The 24,883-nt window shown below is 43.4% G+C and overlaps 1 protein-coding gene across 2 annotated transcripts in view; it reads right to left on the bottom strand.

Annotated features, from left to right (window-relative positions):
• The window catches only part of htt (huntingtin), a 223,446-nt gene that overhangs the window by 59,524 nt on the left and 139,039 nt on the right, over window positions 1–24,883 (bottom strand). For both annotated transcript variants that reach the window (XM_072257615.1, XM_072257617.1), the window contains exons 34-42: window positions 20,939–21,055; window positions 18,807–18,929; window positions 16,192–16,430; window positions 11,296–11,438; window positions 9,415–9,622; window positions 7,424–7,562; window positions 4,776–4,955; window positions 2,658–2,834; window positions 785–861 (exon numbers count right to left, since the gene is read on the bottom strand). In XM_072257615.1, the coding sequence (XP_072113716.1) occupies window positions 785–861; window positions 2,658–2,834; window positions 4,776–4,955; window positions 7,424–7,562; window positions 9,415–9,622; window positions 11,296–11,438; window positions 16,192–16,430; window positions 18,807–18,929; window positions 20,939–21,055 (1,403 nt within the window). The remainder of the gene's footprint in view (window positions 1–784; window positions 862–2,657; window positions 2,835–4,775; window positions 4,956–7,423; window positions 7,563–9,414; window positions 9,623–11,295; window positions 11,439–16,191; window positions 16,431–18,806; window positions 18,930–20,938; window positions 21,056–24,883) is intronic.

Genomic DNA, 24,883 nt, shown 5'->3' with positions numbered 1-24,883 from the left:
ATGAAGAACATATACACAGAAAGGTGCTGGAAATGGGCCAGTAACATTATAAAGGATTGTACCCGCCCTGCTCATGGACTGTGTGTCCCACTCCCATCAGGGAGGTGGCTATGTAGTATCCAGGCCAGGACCACCAGAATAAAAAAGTTATTCTTCCCAAGCAGTAAGGCTGATCGACACCTCCAGCCACTAACCCACACCTCCACATCCCCAACCACTACTACTTTATCATTTCTTGTCAGTCATCTTATGTATCTAGCATTATTTTATGTACATACAATCAATGCATATAAGCTATCTTATGTACTTATATTTATTGTGGGTTTTTTTTGTACTGCTTAGATCCAGAGTAACAATTATTTTGTTCTCCTTTACATTTGAATATTGGAAAGGACAGTAAACAATCTTGAATCAAGATCCAGGTTAAGACCAGATATCAATGTTCCAAGTACATTTATTATCAAAGTAAGTACAAATTATACAACCTTGAGATTTGTCTGTTTACAGGGAGCTACACAACAAGAAACCTGAAAGAGCCCAATTTAGAAAAAGACCAACACCAAATGCGCAGAGGGAGAAAAAACTGAACACAAATCATGCAAACAATATCAGATCCAATACCACCCAAACTAGACATAATAGTCCAATGAATGCCACACAGTGATCATTCCATAGTCCACACAACAGCAGTTTTTTTTAAAATTCCCTCGGTAGCCTACTCATGCATGTGTAATGCATTTCTATCCTTCCTCCCCAATGTAAACTGGCGAGACAGATATGCTACCTTTGTGCGAGACAAGTGGTCTGGAGGTAACGCTGAATCCTTTCCAACTCTTCAAGTGGCACTTGGGCAACACTATTCTAGATGGAGACAAGAAGCATTCATAAGAAAACCAACACATAAGCACAAAATGATACACAAATATCACTTGATGAAAGTGGGCCAGTGGTTGTAGTGGACATGGATTTTTCCAAGTTCAAGTTTATTGTCATCAGACCATACAAGCAAACAAAACGGCATCGCTCTGGACCACGGTGCCCCCACAAAGCATATCTCACATATACAGCACATAAAAAATACCACAAATAAGTAAATAAAAATGCAATTCAAAGTGCACATAGTACGCAGTAGAGGTAAACTGTAAACAGGCTGCTGTAGTGATGAGACCTCAGTGGTGGCAGGGTACTTATTAGTCTCACACCCTGGGGGAAGAGGCTGTAACCAAGTCTAGCAGTGCTAGTTCTGATGCTCCTGTACCTCCTTCCTGACGGCAGTGGGTTAAAGAGATGGTGGGATTGTTGGTAAGGGTCCTCAATTTTTAGATCTCTTGACCTAATTTGCAGACTATTCTGAAGCTCCATTCCGTTTCCTACTATCCACCCTCTGAAAATTTAGCTTATCCCAAGGTACAACTAATTCAAGTCCCATTCACCACAAGCTAACTTCCACAGATGCTGCCTGACCAGCTGAGTCTTTCCACCATTTTCTATCCTTATTTCAGATTTCAGGAGGAAGTAGTAAATTGAATTCAACACTGACTTAGCAGAAGCCAGGGTGTGATAGTAGATGATTGCCTCCCTGACTGGAGGCCCGTGACTAGTGCTGTGCCAGTGGGATCGGTGCTGTTATTGCTTCAGAATCAGAATTATTACCACTGGCATGTGACGTGAAATTTGTTAACTGAGCAGCAGTAGTTCAATGCAATACATCATCTAGCAGACAGAGCAAAAAATAATAATAATAAATAAAATAAAACATAACAATAAACAAGTAAATCATTCACATATATTGAATAGATTTTTTTAAATGTGCAAAAACAGAAATACTGCATATTAAAAAATGTGAGGTAGGGTCCAAAGCTTCAATGTCCATTTAGGAATTGGATGGCAGAGGGGAAGAAGCTGTTCCTGAATCGCTGAGTGTGCGCCTTCAGGCTTCTGTATCTCCTACCTGATGGTAACAGTGAGAAAAGGGCATGCCCTGGGTGCTGGAGGTCCTTAATAATGGACGCTGCCTTTCTGAGACACCACTCCCTGAAGATGTCCTGGGTACCTTGGAGTCTAGTGCCCAAGATGGAGCTGAGTAGATTTACAACCTTCTACAGCTTCTTTCGGTCCTGTGCAGTAGCCCCTCCAGACCAGACAGTGATGCAGCCTGTCATCTATATCAATGATCTGGACAATAAAGTGGCAAACTGGATCAGCAAATGTACTGAGGACACCAAGATTGGACGGGGCATAGTGTTCAGCAAGGAAAGCTATCAAAGCTTGCAGCAAGAACGGGACCAGTTTGAAAAATGGCCGATGGAATTTAATGCAGACAAGTGGTTCAGGAGGATAAACCAGAGTAGGACCAACACAGCGAACAGCAGGGCAGTGAGGAATGTGACAGATCAAAGGGATATGGAAATACAGAACCATAATCCCTTGAAAGTGGCGTCGCAGGTAGATAGGGTCATAAAGAGAACTTCAGGTAAATTTCTCTTCATAAAACAAAGCTCTCTCAATCTTATTTATATCTTTCCTGCAGGTAGGTGACCATAGCTGCACAATATACTTCAAATTCAGCCTCAGCATCTTATACAATTTCAACATAACATTCCAACTCCTGTACTCAACATGTCATGATCGAAGATGAAGTTCTAAGCTTTTTTTACCTGCAAACTTTCAGCCAAAAGCATCTCCACTCGACGGCAAGCCAGCGTGTCCACCATTCGTGCCAGCACTCGGAAGGGAGTACTGATGAGCTTGTCGATGTACAGCATCAAGACTGCACCCGACTGGCTGAGATGGATTCCCTCCAAGCACTGCAAAGTCTTCTTTAACATGGTTGGCTGGGAGAAAGGGAGAGAACATCTTAATTCAGACAATACTGGAACATATACAGCTGTCACATTGGTTTAAATGGGGCCACTGACCTTAACTGAAAAGTTACAGAGAAAGTTTAGATTTGTCACACGTACTTCAAAACATATGGTGAAATGCATCGTTGGCATCAACGACCAACACAGTCCGAGGATGTGCTGGGGCAGCCTGTAACTATCGCATGCCGCTGGCACCAACATAACACACTTACAACTTACTAACCCATACATCTTTAGAATGTGGGAGGAAACTGGGAACACCCGGAGGAGACCCACGCAGTCACAGAACATACAAACTCATTACAGACAGCGGCAGGAACTGAATCCTGATCACTGGCACTGAAAAGTGTTACACTAACTGCTACACTACCATACCACTTATCTTTTAAAAAAAGGCTGCTTAAATATATATATTTCACCTTAATGCTTTTGCTTAACCAACATTTTAATTACATTCATTTTCAACATTAAATTATAATCCTTTAGAACAACTTTTAAATACGTGATCATGAGTAATGTTTAAAAGCTGTTCACTCACTGGCAGCTGCAAGCTCCCTATTAGACCCACGGGGATATTAATCCTCACTGATGCTGCCTGACTTGTTGAGCATTCATTTTTATTTTGTATTTCCAGCACCCCCAGTACCTTGGTTAAATATCGCATGGCACATCTCCAAGGACTAATCTCAACACTCACAGCCCAAGGCTGATACGTGGTAATAATAGAGGACTTTTGTGTTTTTTTTTTAACAACTCATGTTCTTCTTATTATTTTTTTAATTTGCAGTTTGTCTCCTTTTACACCTTGGTTGTTAGCCTTTGCTGATGTTTTTTTGTAGATTCTATTGTATTTCTCTATTTTTCCTGTAAGTGCCTGCAAAAACTATACATGATATCACAACTATACGTGCTGTGTGTGCTGTTAGTACTGTGCTTTGCACCTTGGCCGTGGAAGAATGCTGTTTCATTTGGTCGTATTCAGGTGTATGGTTGAATGACAATTAAACTCAAGGTAGCATACGACAACATATATGTACTTTGGTAGTAAATTTGCTTTGAAATTTGAAGACCTTGGTGGTCTTGTTATCGGCATCAGCTGAAGAGAAGCATGCCCTTACATTCTTCTACATCAGACCAGAGACCACACTAATACTTCATGGGTTATAGAGTGCTTTAGACCCACTGAGGTTGCATAAGGTGACATGCAAGGTATCAATTGCTTATGACCTCTCTCCTCCACTCTGGGATGACACAGTACAAGGGCTAGTTGGGCTGCATCACCTCCAACAGCCCAAGTTTAGTCCCAGCCCCTGGTGCTGTCTACATGGAGATTACACATTCTGTGGTGACAGCACTGGTTTGCTCCGTGTGCCCCAGTTTCCTCCCACATCCCACAGCTGGCAAGTTAGGTGCTGACTGTAAATTGTCATGATCGCATAGGGAAGTGACGGAACTGGAGGGGTTCAATTCAGGAACAGCTTCTTCCTCTCAGTCACCAGATTTCTCAACAGCACATGAATACCTCATTATTGATTCTTTTGAACTGCTTATTTTGTAAGTTAAAGCAATTTTTTGTCTTTGAACTGTACAGATGACACAAAACAACACATTTCACGCCGTAAGATGATTGTAATAAACCTGATTCAGACTTGAATGGGGTGAATGAAAATGGGATTAGTACAGAAATGATAGAGACAATGGCCAGTATTGCTCATTTGGCCAAAGAGCTTTAAGTCCATCAGTGCTGCAACCACAAACTGAATCCAGTTCGACGAGCCTACGGCAAACGAGGAACCTAAATCAGCTCTTCCTTGGTGAGAACAGCTTAGCTGCCCAGTACCCCAAAACCAATCTCCCCAATTGAGCGGCTGAGTAATTGACCTTGCATATCTGAGGGAAGATCCCACTTACTGTCGCAAGATTGTCACACCGAGACTGGATAGCTTGAATGAAAAGCCCACTGGCAGCAGAATTACGATGAATGGCACTGATGAAGTCTTGCACCGGAGGCTCATGAGAAAGATTGATGAGATCTTGAACATGATTGACAATCAGCCAAGTCAAGTGCTCTGAATCGTGGAGATTTTGACACTGTAACAACAAAAGGCAGAAATCAGTATTTGTATAGATTTATTAATTATTCAGAGACCCAGCATCGAAACAGGATCTTCTAACTCATTTGACCCACATTGCCTAATTACACCCATGCCCCCAATTAACCTACTAACCACTATATCTTTGGAATGTGGGAGGAAACTGGAGCACCCAGAGGAAACCCACAGGGTCATGATGCGAATGAACAAACTCCTTACTAAGAGCATGTCTGCAAGCCAGGTCGCTTACTCTGTAATATCATGACACTAACCAATACACTACTGTGCTGCCCAGTTTCATCACTCAATCTTTGGCTCAAACTGATTTTCTGAAATAATTTGTCAGTATAATAATCAGGATGTAATTGATTCACTTCTGTTCCTACCAACAGTTAAACAGAAAGGCCAAGAAACTAGGATTATAAGAAATAATTATTATAACTAAATAAAGTGGTGCGAAATATGCAAAGTGCCTACATTTAAACCAGCCACAGGACACAAGAGGCGATCAGAGAACTATAAATAAGATGCTGGGACATCTATACCAGCAGTCCCCAACCACCGGGCCGCAAAGCATGTGCTACCGGGCTGCGAGGGAACGATATGATTTGGCGATATGAGTCAGCTGCACCTTTCCTCATTCCCTGTCACGCACTGTTGAGCTTGAACACACGCGTCATCCGTGTCAGTGCGGGAAGAAGATCAACTCCTTGAACTTGCAAATGATGGCGGGCTGAAAAGTATGTTTGACATAACATCTCTGCCGGCATTCTGGATCAAAGTCAAGGTTAAATATCCTGAGACAGCCACGAAAGCACTGAAAACGTTGCTTCCATTTCCAACATATCTCTGCAGTGAATACAACAAAAACTAAATTGTGGAATAGACTGGACATAAGGAACCCCCTTCGAGTATCGCTGTCTCCCATCACCCCTCGATAGGACCGTCTTGTTGCAGGGAAACAAGCCCTGGGCTCCCACTGATTCAGCGATATTGGTGTGTTGCAATGATTTTATATGTTCAAACGGGGAAAATATGTGCTGTGTGTTTAATATCCAAACGTTACTTAAAATATTACGATGCTATTGACTTATAAGTGACTTATATAACCATATAACAATTACAGCACGGAAACAGGCCATCTCTGCCCTTCTAGTCCGTGCTGAACACTACTCTCACCTAGTCCCACCAACCTGCACTCAGCCCATAACCCTCCATTCCTTTCCTGTCCATATACCTATCCAATTTTTCTTTAAATGATAACATTGAACCTGCCTCTACCACTTCTACTGGAAGTTTGTTCAACACTTACTTCAAGCTCCCCTGTCCTCCCCTGATAATTGACTTATCACTATATTCATGCGAGGAAAATATGCGCTGTGTGTTTAATATTAAATTCGTTAGGTAAACCTTCTAGAAACAAAATTGAGTGTATTAGCCACTTATCACCTATATTCCGGTTGTAATTAACACCCCCCCCCCCCGAACAGAATCGCCAAAAACGATTTGCGGAAAAAAATTGGCACATACACGCATGTGAACTGGTGCCCACGCAAGGCTTCACGGTCATTGTAATCTTTCTCGGGATAAACACAACGTATTTGACTGCTACTCTTGTCCGTTGGCAACCCTACCACGCCCCCCCCACCGCCCCACCTCCGGGTCGGCTGGTCCGCAAGAATATTGTCAATAATAAACTGGTCTGCGTTGCAAAAAAGGTTGGGGACCCCTGATCTATACAAACCAAAACCTGGCAGAGCAACCGTAGGACAACCAATGGCCCACTGTAGTGGTGTAATACTGACATGAAAGACTATGGAACAATGGAGTACTTCAATGGAAGTCCAACAGCTTAACCCTGTTCTTGTACCTAACCAGCACACGGACAAAAAAGAAACACCAGATTTTATACAAGTTACGCTTATGTAGCATCTACTTGAAAACCACTGAGCGACTGAGTGAGGAAACTGACACGGTGTGATCTGCTTTCAAATAACTGAATTCTAAGTTGGAAAAAAGTACATTTGATTCTTTATTACGAAACCAGCAAAGATGAACGATCTTGTGTACAGATTAACGATATCAGTAGTAACAAAATTAGCGTAATAACCAGGCAATAAAAAAATCCAACCCATGATCAGTCTATCGCAAACTAAACTAATGAGGGTAAAGTCTGAATATGTAACTATACTCATTTACTTCTACCAAACCCAAACCCATGTGACAAAGTACCATAACCCATAATAAAACATGCAGCACAAAATCCAATACAGACAAACAGAAAATAGATACATGGCTCCTCCAGCTTGTAAAAAACGAATTTGTTCCCCTTTTCTGGTTCCATGCTTTATGCCATTAGAACAGGAACCACAAAAAAGTAATCTGAATTCTGTGAATGCAGTGCAGTTTCTCTGAATATGTTCATTAATATTTCATTTCTTCGTAAGAGGTTTTAAATAACCTTACCACATAATCGCAGAAAAGAATGAGAGCTCCTCTTCGAACAATTTCCCTATTGCACATGCCCAATTTTGAAAGAGATTTGGAATCTCCATTTTCAGATATCTGAGGGCTCAGCAGCTTCGTACTAGACAAGCTGTGTCTCCTGTGTTTGAGGAAATAAAAGAAGAAATGTCATAATCAAAAGAGATTCTGCCGATGCTTGAAATCCAGAGTAACACACACCAAATGCTGGAGGAATTCCAGCATCTATGGAGGGAAATAAACACCCAATGTTTTAAGCCAAAGCCCTTCATCAGGACTTGTTTTTTTTTCTTCCAAAATGAAACCCCTCTACAAAGCAGAAGTTCAGGCTGTGAATACCAAAAACTGTTTTTCTTCTACATAATAAATTATGTGGCAAGGAAACAAAAATACACAATTATTCAAGAATTCCCTGGGCAGATGAGGAAGAGGGTGGACCTGAACAAGAGAAAATGACAACATGCTCCAAAGATGTCATGCTGGATAGAGGTGATGTTATCCCCACAGCACTACCTTCTCCACTCCACAACTATACTTAGCACCAGTGTTGCTTTTGTGCTGGCTGAAATATTCGCTAACCCCCGACAACACTGCAACACATACAAAATGCTGGAGGAACTCAGCAGGTCAGGCAGCATCAATGGAGAGGAACAAACATCGATGCTTCAGGCTGAGATCCTTCATCGTAACTGGGAAGGAAGGGGGCAGAAACCAGAATAAGGTGGAGGGAGAGGGAGGAGTACACACTGGCAGGTGATAGGTGAAGCTAGATGAGGGGGAAGGCGAATGGCTGGAGGATGTGGGGGGGATTAAGTGAGAAGTTGGGAGGTAATAGGCGAAAGAGGGAAAGGCCTGAAGAAGAATTGTTTTATATTGTGCCTTTAACATTGCAAAATGACACAAGGAAAATTATGGACTGAACACGACATGGCTAGCCAAAGGACATGCTGAATCATGTGATTTCTCTATTCTACCATTTAGAAGATGATACAGGGGCTTGAAAGCCCTGATGACCAGACTCAGGAACAACTTCTTCCCCACCGCTATCAACTTCTGAACCAATCACCTTTCACTCCCTTTCCCAGTGGTGCTGCCATGTTCTCCGACCCTGAACTCTACCTCTTTCATAATTAAATTTCTTTTTGCACTATGCACCAGTGTTATTTCTGTGCTCTCTGTATTTATTGTAACAATGTCTCAGAGTCATTTACCACAGACACAGGCCCTTCTGTCCAGCTGGGCCATGGCAACGAAGATGCCCAACCTATCTGACAGCATTTAATCCACAATCTTTTTTCTATATTGCTTATTCTTAGAGCTTCATAAAAAGCAAGGAATTTCACTGCATAATGCAATACATGGATGGGAAGGGTATGGAGAGTTATGTTCCAGGTGCTGGTCGATGGGACTAGACAGTAACAATTTAATACAGACTAGAAGGACGGAAGTACTTATTTCTGTGCTGTAGTCTCTATGATTCTAGAAAACAATAAACTATAACACATTAATTTTCCTGTATGCTAAAGGAGACAAAGAAAGGTGAAGAACCTTCAAAAGGAATTCCAAAGCTCAAAGTTCAGGCAGCTGAAAATTCAGACATTTCACCACCTGCAGGCCTCTCCCATTGTAAAATCCGTCCACTTTATTCCTACAATACTCGGACTTTTCACATCCAATCATAATTCAGTGAAGCAAACAGTTTCTGTACTGCACAATGTGAATCAGAGACCTAACAGGAGGTACCGCAGGGGCGCCATGGTAGTGGAGCTTTTAGCGCGATGCTATTACAGCTTGGGTGCCACAGTTCGGAGTTCAATTCCGGTGTCCTCTGCACGCTCTTCCTGTCAGTGTGTGGGGTTCCCCCCACAGTCTAAAAGACGTACCAATAGTATATTAATTGTTCATTGTAAATTGTTCTGCACTGCATCTCTAAAAACAAACTTAAAAATAAACCTGTTGTTTCCTTCACTTACTTTGGTGTCTGATGCACCTCTGACCACCAGCTGTAGTTTGTGTAGTTAACGAGCAGCAAAATCTGGCACCAAAGTAACACAAGAGATGGATGAGTGGGGATGATGGTCTGAACCAAGTTGTTCAAGGTCTCCAGTGTGTAGAAGCTCCCATCACAGCCATTCCCCATAATCAACTTCGTGGCAGCGGCAGTGATCCTTCTAAACATTCCTGAAAGAGAAACCTGGAATTTCTATGCTACTCCTTTCACTTCACAGCCAATTGAAGTACTTTGAGAAGTGAAATCACTGCATTCTTGTAGAAGGACGGCATGGTGGTGTAAAAGTTCGCGCTATTCAGAAGTAGACACTCCAACTTTTAAAAACATTGTTCAGACTTCAGCTGGGGTACTGCTTAGAAGTCTGGTTACCAAGCTACAGGGAGGATATGATAGCACTGGACGCTAGAGAGAGTGCAGAGGAGATTCAGCAGGATGTTGCCTGGGATGAAGCAGCCAAGTTTATGAAGAGAGAATAGTGAAGGTAAATCATTTCTCCATGGTTAAAAGGGGACATGATTTAAATTTATGAGATATAGAGAGATTGCAGGAAGCGTTTCCCCAGCAGTTAGATAAAACTAGTCGACACAGCTTTGGGACAAGTGGGAAGAGATTCAGAGCGGATATGAGGGAAGCCTTCTTTACCCAGAGAGTGGCAAATACCTGGAACAGATGTGCTGATGACATTTGAACTGCTTAGACCAGGAAGTTCCACACCTGGGGTTCACCGACCCCTTGGTTAATAATAGTGGGTCCGTGGCATAAAAAAAATGTTCGTTGGGAACCCCTGGCTTAGGCATAAGGGACTATTGGACCAAGTGTGGGCAAGGACGTTAATAGTGGAAGGATGCACATTGGTTAGCATGGATGAGTTGATTTGGAAAACCTGTTCCCAAACTGTATGATTGTATGATTCAATGATGGAGTACTCTGCCAGGATTGGACAGGAAATGTCAGCCTGCATTTGAGTCTGTTAAGCAGGGCCCAAATCCACAGATTTCAGACTACAGCAGCACCTGTAGTTCACCTTTCAAATGAGACATTAAAACCCAAGCAGATATTACAACTGGAACAGTAATGTAGTAAATCCAGTTGAAGTTTAAACAGGTGAAATCACCTCCTTGAGGTGCATGCTTCTGCATGATGGTTCTAGATGATGCTGAGGCTTTATAAGGCATTAGTCAGACCACATGTGGAGTACTGTGGGAAATTTTGGGCCCCACATCTAAGAAAGAATGTGCTGACTTTGGAGGGGATCTAGAGAAGGTTCACAAGAATGGTCCTAGGAATGAAAGAGTTAATGTATGAGTGTTTGAAGGTTTTGGGCCAGTACTCGTTGGAAATTAGAAGAGTAAGGGGGGATCCCACTGAAAACAGATGAAGATTGAAAGGTCTTAGATAGAGTGGATGTGGAGAGGATGTTGAGAGGATGTTTCCAATTGTGGGAGAATCTAGGGCCAGAAGACACAGCCTCAAAATAGAACATCCCTTTAGAACAGATATGAGGGGGAATTTCTTTAGCCAGAGAATGGTGAATCTGTGGAATTCAATGCCCCAGGCAGCTGAGGCGGCCAAGTCATTAGGTATATTTTAAGGAGCGATTGATAGGTACTTAATTGGTAAGTACCTCAAAAGGTTGTGGGCAGGAGAATGGGGTTGAAAGGGATAATAAATTAGCCATAATCAAATGGCAGAGCAGACCGAATGGGCCAAATGGCCTACTTCTTTTCCTATGTTAATGGACTTAAAAACATCAGGCTAAATATTTGTCATTACTGGAACTGCGAATTTATGCTGACAATTTCACACGTTTCTATATGATCAGGAAGGATTGGCTGCTCATTACCTGATTTGAAGATGTGGATTAAGCACATCAGCAGTGTGCCAACCTGCTGGCAGTAAAAGGAGTGCTGCTGCTCACTCATATCCACCCTCAGCTGCTTGTTCACAATATCCTCCAGGAGGATGCCCACCAGCTGCAGCAGGAACCTGAACAAAAGAGACATAACAGTCAGCTTCCCAGTGCAAGACAGATCCAGAAAAGAAACTACACATTCAATGTAAACCGAGTAACAGTGGACCAAAGCAAGGCAATCAAACTTCATAAATCACTAGCAACACACACACACACACACACACAGTGCTAGAGGAACTCAGTAGGTCAGGCTGCATCTATGGAAAGGAATAGAGAGCTGACATTTCGAGCTGAGAGTTGTTGGTGGGGCCGCTCTTGGTGTACTGTGTACTGCTTGGGACATCACGTTATAGGAAAGACTTGGATGAACTTGAAAGAATGCAGAAAAGGTTCACGAGGATGCTACCAACACTTGAGGGCTTGAGAGGCTGGCTGATAAAAGAACAAATAAAAGTCAGGATTGCTTCTCGGAAAGCAGATAATGGGGCAGCAGGGCAGTATGGTAGTTAGTGTAGCTACGACAATGCCAGCGAGCAATCTCGCTGGAGTCTATAAGGAGTTTGCACATTCTCCCTCTAACCACGTGGGCTTCCTCTGGGTGCTCTGGTTTCCCCCCACTTCACAAAGGCATACAGGTTAGTAGGTTAATTAGTCACAAATATAATTGGGTAGCACAGATCACTGGGCCAGAAGGGCCTATTATTGTGCTGTATCTCTACATAAAAACAAAAAAAATGTATAAAATGTTCAGGATGGATTTAATTTAAACTAAAGTTCTTTGATCAAAAGTGGTCCATTGTCAATGGGGCAATACTTAAGAGATTAAAAATGTAATTGGCAAACAAACCAGTGAATAAATGGAAACAACAGGAATTCTGCAAATGCTGGAAATTCAAGCAACACACATCAAAGTTGCTGGTGAACGCAGCAGGCCAGGCAGCATCTCTAGGAAGAGGTACAGTCGACGTTTCGGGCCAAGACCCTTCATCAGGACTAACTGAAGGAAGAGTGAGTAAGGGATTTGAAAGTTGGAGGGGGAGGGGGACATCCAAAATGATAGGAGAAGACAGGAGGGGGAGGGATGGAGCCAAGAGCTGGACAGGTGATTGGCAAAAGGGATATGAGAGGATCGTGGGACAGAAGGTCCGGGAAGAAAGGGGGGGGGGGACCCAGAGGATGGGCAAGGGGTATATTCAGAGGGACAGAGGGAGAAAAAGGAGAGTGAGAGAAAGAATGTGTGAACAAAAATAAGTAACATGGGGTACGAGGCGGAGGTGGGGCATTAGCGGAAGTTAGAGAAGTCGATGATCATGCCATCAGGTTGGAGGCTACCCAGACGGAATATAAGGTGTTGTTCCTCCAACCTGAGTGTGGCTTCAACTTTACAGTTGAGGAGGCCGTGGATAGACATGTCAGAATGGGAATGGGATGTGGAATTAAAATGTGTGGCCACTGGGAGATCCTGCTTTCTCTGGCGGACAGAGCGTAGGTGTTCAGCAGAGTGGTCTCCCAGTCTGCGTCGGGTCTCGCCAATATATAAAAGGCCACATCGGGAGCACCGGACGCAGTATATCACCCCAGCCGACTCACAGGTGAAGTGTTGCCTCACTTGGAAGGACTGTTTGGGGCCCTGAATGGTGGTAAGGGAGGAAGTGTAAGGGCATGTGTAGCACTTGTTCCGCTTACACGGATATGTGCCAGGAGGGAGATCAGTGAGGAGGGATGGGGGGGCCGAATGGACAAGGGAGTCGCGTACGGAGCGATCCCTGCAGAATGCAGGGGTGGGGGGGAGGGAAAGATGTGCTTAGTGGTGGGATCCCGTTGGAGGTGGCGGAAGTTACGGAGAATAATATGTTGGACCCGGAGGCTGGTGGGGTGGTAGGTGAGGACCAGGGGAACCCTATTCCTAGTGGGGTGGCGGGAGGATGGAGTGAGAGCAGATGTACGTGAAATGGGGGAGATGCGTTTAAGAGCAGAGTTGATAGTGGAGGAAGGGAAGCCCCTTTCTTTAAAAAAGGAAGACATCTCCCTCGTCCTAGAATGAAAAGCCTCATCCTGAGAGCAGATGCGGTGGAGACAGAGGAATTGCGAGAAGGGGATGGCGTTTTTGCAAGAGACAGGGTGTGAAGAGGAATAGTCCAGATAGCTGAGAGAGTCAGTAGGCTTACAGTAGACATCAGTGGATAAGCTGTCTCCAGAGACAGAGACAGAAAGATCTAGAAAGGGGAGGGAGGTGTCGGAAATGGACCAGGTAAACTTGAGGGCAGGTTGAAAGTTGGAGGCAAAATTAATAAAGTCAACGAGCTCTGCATGCGTGCAGGAAGCAGCGCCAATGCAGTTGTCGATGTAGCGAAGGAAAAGTGGGGGACAGATACCAGAATAGGCACGGAACATAGATTGTTCCACAAAGCCAACAAAAAGGCAGGCATAGCTAGGACCCATACGGGTGCCCATAGCTACACCTTTAGTTTGGAGGAAGTGGGAGGAGCCAAAGGAGAAATTATTAAGAGTAAGGACTAATTCCGCTAGACGGAGCAGAGTGGTGGTAGAGGGGAACTGATTAGGTCTGGAATCCAAAAAGAAGCGTAGAGCTTTGAGACCTTCCTGATGGGGGATGGAAGTATATTGGAACTGGACATCCATGGTGAAAATAAAGCGGTGGGGGCCAGGGAACTTAAAATCATCAAAAAGTTTGAGAGCGTGAGAAGTGTCACGAACATAGGTAGGAAGGGATCGAATAAGGGGGGATAAAACTGTGTCGAGGTATGCAGAAACGAGTTCCGTGGGGCAGGAGCAAGCTGAGACAATAGGTTGGCCAGGACAGGCAGGTTTGTGGATCTTGGGTAGGAGGTAGAAACGGGAAATGCGAGGTGTGTGAACTATAAGGTTGGTAGCAGTGGATGGGAGATCCCCTGAGCGGATAAAGTCGGTGATGGTGTGGGAGACAATGGCCTGGTGCTCCTTAGTGGGGTCACAATCGAGGGGTAGATAAGAGGAGGTATCCGCGAGTTGTCGCTGTGTCTCGGCAAGGTAGAGATCAGTACGCCAGACTACAACAGCACCCCCCTTATCGGCGAGTTTAATAATAAGGTTAGGATTAGTGCGGAGGGAGTGGAGAGCAGAGCATTCGGAAGGAGTAAAGTTGGAATGGGGACAAGGTGCGGTGAAGTCGAGACGGTTGATGTCCCGTTGGCAGTTAGCGATAAAGAGATCCAGAGCAGGCAGAAGACCAGAGCAGGGTGTCCATGAAGAAGAGGAGGGTTGAAGACGGGAGAAAGGGTCATCGGTGGGGGTGGAAGAGTCCTTGCCGAAGAAGTAGGCTCGGAGACGGAGACGGCGGAAGAAAAGTTCCGCATCATGGCGAACACGGAACTCGCTGAGGTGTGGGCGAAGGGGGACAAAGGTGAGGCCCTTACTGAGGACAGAGCGCTTTGCCTCCGACAGTTGAAGGTCGGGGGGGATGGTAAAGACCCGGCACGAATGACAGCTGGGATCAGAGGGGGGAGGGGGGAGGCTGGGGGTGTCAATGGAGAGGGGAGGGTTGGGGTGAGAGGAAGATGGAGCCTCTGAGGACCCAGGAGCTGACGATGGGATCTGAAGGAGATGGGATTGCAGAGTATTGGTGGGGGAAGGGGAGACGGGAGTCACAATAGCAGCACATAAAGACCCGGCCTGGAGTTCAAGGCTGGAATCTTGAGAGCTGGGATCGGGGGGGGGGGGGGGGGGGGGGGTGGGAGGCTGGGGGTGTCAGTGGAGAGGGATGGTTGGGGTGAGAAGAAGATGGAGCCTCTGAGGGCCCAGGAGCTGACAGTAGGATCTTATATTCCGTCTGGGTAGCCTCCAACCTGATGGCATGAACCTCGACTTCTCTAACTTCCTCTAATGCCCCACCTCCCCCTCGTACCCCATCAGTTACTTATTTTTATACACACATTCTTTCTCTCACTCTCCTTTTTCTCCCTCTGTCCCTCTGAATATACCCCTTGCCCCTCCTTTGGGTCCCCCCCGCCCCCTTTCTTCCCGGACCTCCTGTCCCATGATCCTCTCATATCCCTTTTGCTTATCAGCTGTCCAGCTCTTGGCTCCATCCCTCCCCCTCCTGTCTTCTCCTATCATTTTGGATCTCCCCCTCCCCCTCCAACTTTCAAATCCCTTACTCACTCTTCCTTCAGTTAGTCCTGACGAAGGGTCTCGGCCTGAAACGTCGACTGTACCTCTTCCTAGAGATGCTGCCTGGCCTGCTGCGTTCACCAGCAACTTTTATGTCAATGAATAAATGGGATGACTTTTGCTGTAACTGGATGAACTGTTGCAAATAATCTGGAATTAAACCAGGTATCTTTTCCAATGAACCAGATGAAGCAAAAACAGGGCAAATGGCTACTTCCTGTACAAATTCTCCCAATTTACATTCCATGTGGATTGGTCATCAGCAGATGGAATGAAGGTGAACAGTCAAGGAGACTCTAGGGTTTTCACGCACAACCGTCTCTAGAGTTTACAAGGAATGGTGTGCCAAAACAAAGAGCGCCTTGACAATGAGAGAGGTCAGAGGAGAATGGCCAGACTGGTTCAAGCTGACAGGAAGGTGACAGTAACTCTATAACCACATGTTAGAACACTGGTGTGCCGGAGAGCATTTCTGAACACAAAACACGTCGAACCATGAAGTGGATGGGCTGCAGCTGCAGAAGACACCACCAGGATCCACTCCTGTATCTAATAGTAGTCACAGAGTGTATTCCATCAAATCACCAAATACAAAATACTTCTTGAAAAAACATCTATCAAGTGACTTTATAGAGTGTACAAGATGACAACAAATACCTTGCAAAAGTTTCCTCAGGCAGATGTTTGTTCTGCGTCTCTTCATCCTGCTCCACTGATGGCACGGTTTGATTCCCTGGATCCCTCAACCGACTGATGTTCTGGCAGGAAATCAAATACGGGGACAAGGACAGTTCTTGAACCCGCGACAGGACAATATCCTCAGTGGACTGAGAAATAAGTACCCGCAAGATAGCAAGGATGCCGGATATCCAAAGCTGAACAGTTCCGACCGATATCTGAAAGAGTGAAAGATGGGTTTCACTCAGTTTTTTCCTTATGCTACAGACACACAGACTATGGAAAACAAAACTGAGGGGGTGCTAAAAAACAAGAGAACATAGGTAAAGAGCAGAGGCAAGATTTAAAAGGGACATCAGGGGCAGCCACTTCACACGAAGGGTGGTGCTTATTTAGGTGTGAGCCAGATTGAAAAGATCAGGGTGTCAGGGCTGGAGACAAGGAACGGCTGGTTCAGCTCGCTGGTCTGCGAGATGCACTCATTTCTGCGCTGAACTGAGGTTGTGGCTTGCAACTAATGGCCTTACTGGATCCACTGCAGTGGTGATTGGCTTTGCAGCTGTGGACTCACTTTTGTGAAATTCAGTTGTTTGCTTGCTTCTTTCGGTTGCACGATTTTGTTTTCTCTGCACATTCGGCGTTTGACAGTCTTTTTTAAAATTGGGTTCTATTAGGTTTCTTTGCTTTGTGGCTGCCTTACAAAACAAATGTACTTTGAACTTAGAATGAAAGCAGCATGGTATATTGAAAAGTAGTGATTGGTGTAATGCTTTTGTCTGAAATTAGTTTGTATATGTTCTTCCCACAACTGAGTGGATTTCTAAAACTAATTTCCTCCCGCATTCCAAGAAATATATGGGTTAGTAAGTTGTGGACATGCGGTGTTGGTGCCAGAAGCACAATAGTTGTGGGCTCCTCCCAACACAGATACAGACTGTGTTGGTTGTTGACGCAAGCAACATATTTCACTGTATGTTTCAATCTGCATGTGACAATAAAGCTAATCTGTGACATTTATTGCCACTGACGGCTGTGGAGGCCATATCATCGGGTGTATTTAAAGTGGAAGTTGATAGGTTCTTAATTAGTAAAGGCTTCAAAGGTTATGGGGAGAAGACATGAAAATGGGGTTCAGGGGGCATTAATAGACCCTCAGACATGCACATAGATGATACAAAAAGGAGGGCTATTTAGGAGGGAAGGCACTAGCTTGATTGTAACCAATTCCACCACTTCTTGCAGTATATTCCAGATATCAACCACACATTGTGCAAAGGAACTACCTTGCACCTTAAACCTTTTGTTTTAGATCGTCCTATTATGGGGGTGAAAATGTGACCATCTACTCCCCCTATGCCTTATTCTTGTATGTTGCTGTGTGCCACTTGTTAACATAAAAGCACAGTACAGGCCCTCTGACCTATTATATTGGCTGACCTTTTAACCTACTCTAAATTCAATCTAATCCTTCTCTCCTCCATGGCCCTCCATTGTTCTCTCATCCATGTGCCTAAGAGTTTATTTAAATGCCCATATTCTACAGAATGACCATGAAATCTAGTGTACATACTCCTTATATACTATGTAATCTTAGATGCTTCCATCAGGGCACCTCTCAACCTCCTTCACTCCAGGGAAAACAAGCCCAGCCTTTCTAATTTCTCCCCATAACTGAAGTCCAATCCAAGCAACATCCTGGTGAATGTCCTCTGCATTCTCTGCAGCACTTAAGAAAATTGCGTTCAGTTCTGGTCGCCTCAAAGGATGTGGAAGCTTTAGAGAGGGAGGTTTACCAGGAGATTTATTAACATGCCTTATGAGGATAGGTTGAGTGAATTAAGGCTTTTTCTCTTTGGAGCAAAGAAGGATGAAAGGCAACTTGATAGATGTTTTCAAGATGATAAGAGGCATAGATTGAGTGGACAGGCAGAATATTTCACAGGGTGAAAATAGCTAATACAAGGGGGACATAATTTTAAAGTAATTGGAGAAAAGCGTGGGGGGGGGGGGAAGAGATGTCAGAGGTAAGCTTTTTTTAAATAGAGAGGTGGGTGAGTGGAACATGCAGCCAGGGTGGTGATAGAGGCAGATACATTAGGAGCATTTATGAGAATCTTAGATACCCGCAGGTGAATGACAGAAGAACAGAGGGCTCTATAGGAGGGAAGGGTTAGAATAAGCTACAGTAGGTTAAAAGGTTGGCACAACATTGTGGATCTAAGGGCCTGTACTGTGCTATAGTGTTGTATGTTCATTATTACATTTTTCCAACAATGTGGCAATTGTCTGAAAAAATAACAAATTTAAGTCAGGAGTTCAAATAATGGAAGCCACTTGCATTTATGTAATTTTTTAACCAAGCAAAACACAGTTTCTTCAATTGTGTAATCAGTCGAAGGCATTAAAACAAGAGAAAATCTGCAGATGCTGGTAATCAGCAGGCCAGGCAGCATCTATGGAAAAGAATAAACAGTCAACGTTTCAGGCCAAGACCCATCATCAGGACGTGTGGGACAGGTAAAGTGGGTTTTAAGAAATGAATTTTATTTAAATTCACAAACACAACATCTTAGAGCTTCAAATGATGATCTTACCAGCGTAACAGGCATAGCAAACATACTCTTGAGCAGCATGTCAACAGGTCGCAGAGAGGAGGGTGCCACCGTCTCAAACAGGGTGTTCAGTACTCCCAAGGCCTCGTGTGAATCAAGGTGCATCTATAACAAGAACAAGCAATAAAGCACAAATTAAACTCACTGTTTCCCAACTAACTTCACACCCAAAATGCACAGGAAACTTACAAATTTCAATGCAGGCATAAATCCTTCTCAATCACATGATCAGATGTAGTCACTGACATTAGTCGTGAAATTTGTTATTAAGTGACAGCTGTACAATGCAGGTGTAAAAATGAATGAAAAGACATACAGGTAGAGTTAATGGGCTCATGGAATGCTCAGAAATCGAAGATGGAAAGAAGCTGTTAAACCACAAAACACAGGCACAACATTAGGCTGTTTGGCCCAGCAAGTCTGCTCCAAATCAACCATGGCTGATTTATTAGCCCTCACTATCCCATTCTCCTGCCTTCTTCCCATAACTATTGACACCCTTACTAATCAAGAACCTATCAACCTCTGCTTTAAATATACACAATGACTTGGCCACCTCAGCCATCGTGGTAATGAATGCTACAGATTCACCACCCTCTGGCTACAGAAATTACTCATCTCTGTTCTACAGGGATATCCTTTTCATTTTGAGGCTGTTCCCTCTAGCCCTAGACTCCCCCACCATAGGAAACATCTTCTCCACATCCAATCTATCTAATATTTCAATATTCAATAAGTTTCAATGTGATTCTTCTACCCTCCCCCATTCTTCTAAACTCCAGTGACTACAGGCACAGAGTCATCAAATGCTCCCTAAACAGTAACACGTTCATTCGCCAAATCATTCTCAAGAACCTCCTCTAGACACTCTCTAATGCCAGCCATCCTTTCTTAGATAAGGTGTCTAAGACAGCTCACAATACCCCAAGTGCAGTCTGACCAATGTTCCTAAAATGTTGAAGCTCAGTCCCATTCTTACTTATACATCACACATTTGAGTGAAACCTCCTCTCCTAACACCAACTCGATACATGACCCTTCTTCTCCCTTACTTGCATCTCTTCCTCATAAGTCAACGAACACCCTCCCTTTGGATTTCCTTTCTGAATCACTTTGCTTCACCAATCCACTTTCAAAAGCAGCCTCACTTTGCCTGTAATTCAAGTGTCTTATGACTTATAATTCATTAAATTGTCTTGTAATTCCCCGGTGAACTGTTCCCACAGTCTATGGACTCACTTTCAAAGATTCTTCATCTTCTTATTTATTGCTTATTTATCATTATGATTTTTTCCTGGATTTTTAAAAATCTTTCATATTTGCACAGTTTGCTGTCTTTTTCACATTGGTTGTTTGTTCTATTGGATGCAGTCTTTCATTGATTCTATGTGTTTCTTGGATTTGCTGTGTATGCCCACAAGAAAAGGAATCTCAGGGTTGTATATAATGACATTATGTACTTGGATAATAAATTTACTTTGGATTTTTGAACTTGGAGATTGGTTTGTTATTGTCACATGTACAGAGATATAGTAAAACTAGTTCTGTATTTCATCTAGGCAGATAATTTCATTACATCACTGTACTGAGAAAGAAAATGAAAACAAGAATGCAAAATAAAGTCCTAGTTACAAAATGCAGTGCATGTAGACAATAAGATGCAAGGCCACAATGAGGAAGATGGTCAGGCCAAGTTGAGAGTCCATCTCATTGTTGAACAGAACCATTCAATAGTCTTATAATCGTGGGACAGAAGCTGACCTGAAGCATTGTGGTATATGCTTTCAAGCTTCTGTATCTTCTGCCTAATGGGAGGGGTGAGAAGACAGAATGGCCAGCATCTCGAGAAGAGAGACTGACTAGGATTTCTGGAGTATTTGATTGTTGTGGCTGATTTATTAAGGCACTGACAAGTGTAGATAGAATCCACGGAGGGAAGGCTAGTTTCCATGTGCTGAACTATGTTCACAACCATAATCCTTCTTCCCAATGACCATTTTTGTTTTACACCATTCGTCAGGATCTGAAATCATGTCTTCAAATCAACAGACGTAAATCTAATGACCTACCCTCTGAACGACTGTACCCATGAGCAATAATGTAGACACCAGTACCTGCTGTTTAACCAGCAATGGCAGAATCATGTCGGCAATCTGACGAGAAAGGCGCTTCCACTTATCTTCATTCTCTTTGTGACATTGCTGAAGGACCAGAATCAACATCTCCAACACCTGCAATAACAAAAAAATGCAGCTGTTAATACTGAGAACCTCCTCTAACCAGTTGGTGTGAATTTTATACCAGTACCAGGAGATTTGCGGAGATGAGATGGACTGGACTGCTCTTCAACAGTTTGCATGGAGGCTTGTTCAGGTGGGATATATAGAGGCCAACTTCAGTAATCAGGCTCCCCTCATTTGGGCCAAATGCTTAGTGGGAAATCATAAAGACAAGAGATTCTGCAGATGCTGGAAATCCAGAGTAACATATGCAAAAATGCTGGAGAAACTCAGCTGATGAGGCAGCATTCGTAGAGAGGAATTGAGCTGATGTTTGGGGCTGATACACTTCATCAAGTCCTTCATCATACCATAGCCGCCCCAGACCTGCAGAGTTCCTCCATCATTTTGTGTGCATTACTCCAACTAATTCAGATGACCTGGGTTGCATCCTAACCTCAGTTGCCTGGTGTGAAGTTTGCATGTTCAGGTCACAAGTGCATTGTTTTCCTGCCACGTTCCAAAAATGTGCTTTGAGCTCCATTGTTTATTTAAATTAGTGTAGTTATTGGGGAATTATTACAAGTTGTTTTATTTTGGAACAGAAACAGAGTTACAATCTAGTTATGATAAATTATAAAGAGATATAGACAGACTGGATTTACTTCCCTTCGTAGATTCCATTACTAGAGAGCTATCAGTAATAATAAGTGGTGAAAGGTATAGAGGCTGATGAACAGACATTTTCCCAAAAAGGAACTCACTACCTGAATGCATGGAGAAATGCGAAATACTTTTCAAAATATTTAAATAGCTGCCATTTACAAGATTATGGACTGAAAGCTGGGAAGAAGAACAAACCAAATTAACAATGTGGCCACCTGTGTCATTTCAATGATCAGCAAAAATGTATCGAGGTGTCTTGAACAATTCAATTCCTCAGCTCACCTCAGCTTGTTCGACAGGTGGCAGAGATTCCCACTGCTCATTATGTTAATAATTGCTTCACAATTCCACACTTAAATTGCCTGTGATCAGCTTCATGGAAATCCTTTGGCTTCATGGTTGACACAGGCATCATTGACTGAAGGGTCTGCCCTTATGCTGTTCTGAGTCTTACAATTAACCCTTATTTTGAATTCTAAATCAGGATTGAGAACTTCAGACCCAGTTTGTTTTGGCATACAATTATAGCATTGAGCAAAAATATGGAATTGTTGCCTATCTGCAATAAGAATTTGGCCACCCCACATTTTGTTCAAAATGAACAAAAGAATGTAGTAATCAAAGGTTTAACCAGCAAAGTAGGGGTTAAAAACTTAAATCATTAGTCAGTCCCCGATGAAGATTCTCAGCCCAAAACATCAACTCCTTATTTCTTTCTATAGATGCTGCCTGACCTTCTGAGTTTCTCCAGTATTGTGTTGCTCTGAATTTCCAACAACTGCAGAATTTCATGTTTAAAAATTTAATACCAAAGTATGGGTGGTGGTGGGGAGGTGTTGTTGTACTGAGTAGAGGGAAGAGGAATGAAGGAGATGTTTCTCCAGTTTTCCCTATCATATCTTCCATTGCAGTCCAAGTGCCAAAACCCCATTATGAAAACCACTGTAAGCACAAGGATACCTCCTTTGCCAACACCCAGTCACACTACTATTTCTAGGCAAGGCATAACAGCAGCCTGGAGCAGTTCACAGCATCTGGTGCACAGCTCCAACACTGCATCCTAAGCATTCACCAATTCAGAATCAGTGGATTGAAGTCAACACTGTTCTTCAATGCTGAAAGACCGGTTATATCAATGTCACTGTATAAGAATTAAACCTGCAATTCTTACCATGGCAAGATGATTACTGCAGCTCTATTTAAAAAAAAAAGAAAACTATGTTTGTTAAAGCATCTGGGCTAAGACACGACAATTGGTACACTGCAACTTTAATGAGCCATTTCCACTGAGCAACATGCACAAAATGCTGAAGGAACTCAGCAGGTTAGGTAATATCTAAGGAAAGAAAAAAAATCCATGTATCAGGCCAAAGTACTTCATCAGGACTGGAAGGAAGGGAGCAGAAGCCGGAATAAGGTGTAGAGGAGGAGAAGGATTACAAGCTGGCAAGTGATAGGTGAAACCAGGTGAGGAGGAAGGTAAATGGGTGGGGGAAAGGTGATGAAATAAGAACCTGGGAGTTCAGCTTCATATGATTCATTCCTCTTTCCTATATTCAAGAGGTATGAAGATAATTGGATAAAGTTGAACATTATAAATATTTAATATAGACACAAAAGTTGAATTGGGAATGGGTTACCTAGTCAACATTGCAAATGCCAAACTTTGTACACAGTATGTGATGGAATATGAAAAATAAACAAGCTTAGGATACAGCAGGTTCATGGGCACTCCAAGATGACTCTCTGGTGCTTCCCATTCCCTCCCCTCTCCTTTCCCCCTTTCCCAACCATGATTCCACTCTCCCTGCCCTCTGCTCACTCTCAATCCACAAAAGAGACCCATATCAGAATCAGATTTATCACTCACAAGTGTCATAAAATTGTTTTTTGTGGCAGCAGTAGAGTGCAATACATAAAGGTATTACAGTGCTGTGTAAAAGTCGTGGGCACTATACGTGGTGTAGGTGGGTGTGGGTGTTATTTATATATTGCCTAAGACTTTTGCACAGTACTGTAAATCAGACTGAAGTCTCTTTGTATCCCTCTGAAAACCCCAACCATATTCGCTTTACATGTTGCTCACTTGTTCAAATCATTGCGATTTTTTGAGATCCAAGCATCAAACACTATGGTAGTCCATCAGTCACTGTCTACCATCCACAAACTGTTAGCATATTCATAACCCTAAACAATGCCCATAATTTATCACAAACAGATAATTCCTCAAGTTTATTGTCATATGACTGTGTGTGTGTGTGTGTGTGTGTGTGTGTGTGTGTGTGTGTACACGTGTATATATACATATAGAAGACCATAAGGCATGGGAGCAGAATTAAGCCATTCAGCCCATCGAGTCTGCTCTGATTCCACTAAACTCCATACATCTGCCTTCTCGCCAGCCTACTGTAGATGAGACAGTACACAGTGGAGCGCCATGGCTATGGCATCATCAGTAGAACAGTCTGAATGGTAGTTGAACTGGGAAAAGTCCAACATGTTAGTCCATGGCCTCCTCTACCGCCGTGATGAGGCCAGTCAGGTTGGAGAAGCAACACTTTATATTCTGCCTGTGTAGTCTCCAACCGGATGGCACGAACATCAATTTCCCAACTTCCAGTAATTTTTGCCCCTCACCTCTCCTTCAACTTTTCCCCATTCCCATTTCCCTCTCTCACCTTAGCTCCTTAGCTCTTTACCTGCTCATCATCTCCCCCGGTGCTCCTCCTCTTCCCTTTCTTCCACGGCCTCTGTCCTCGATCAGATTTTCCCCTTCTCCTGCTGTTTATCTCTTTCACCAATCAACTTTTCAGCTTGTTACTTCACCCCCCCACCGTTTCACCTATCACCTACTACCTTGTACTTCTTCCTCCCCTCCCCCCACTTCCTTATCCTGACCATCTTTTATCTCCAGTCCTGATAAAGGGTCTCAGTCTGAAATGTGCCTGCTGAGGTGTTCCAGCATTTTGTGTGTATTGTTTGGATTTCCAGCAACTGCAGATTTCTCTTATTTGTGACAATTCCTCTGTTTAGAATCAAAATACTTCACTTTCCATCTGTTCTTTGTTATAAACACAAGAGGTTCTGCAGATGCTGGAAATACAGAGCAACACACACAAAATGCTGGAGGAACTCAACAGGTCAGGCAGAATCTAGGGAGAAAAATAAACAGCC

The sequence above is a fragment of the Mobula birostris genome, chromosome 5 (genome assembly GCF_030028105.1).
Source record: "Mobula birostris isolate sMobBir1 chromosome 5, sMobBir1.hap1, whole genome shotgun sequence".
NCBI classification, from domain to species: Eukaryota; Metazoa; Chordata; class Chondrichthyes; order Myliobatiformes; family Myliobatidae; genus Mobula; species Mobula birostris.
The sequence above is the reverse complement of the archived record's forward strand: the minus strand, read 5'-3'. Positions and strand labels throughout refer to the sequence as shown.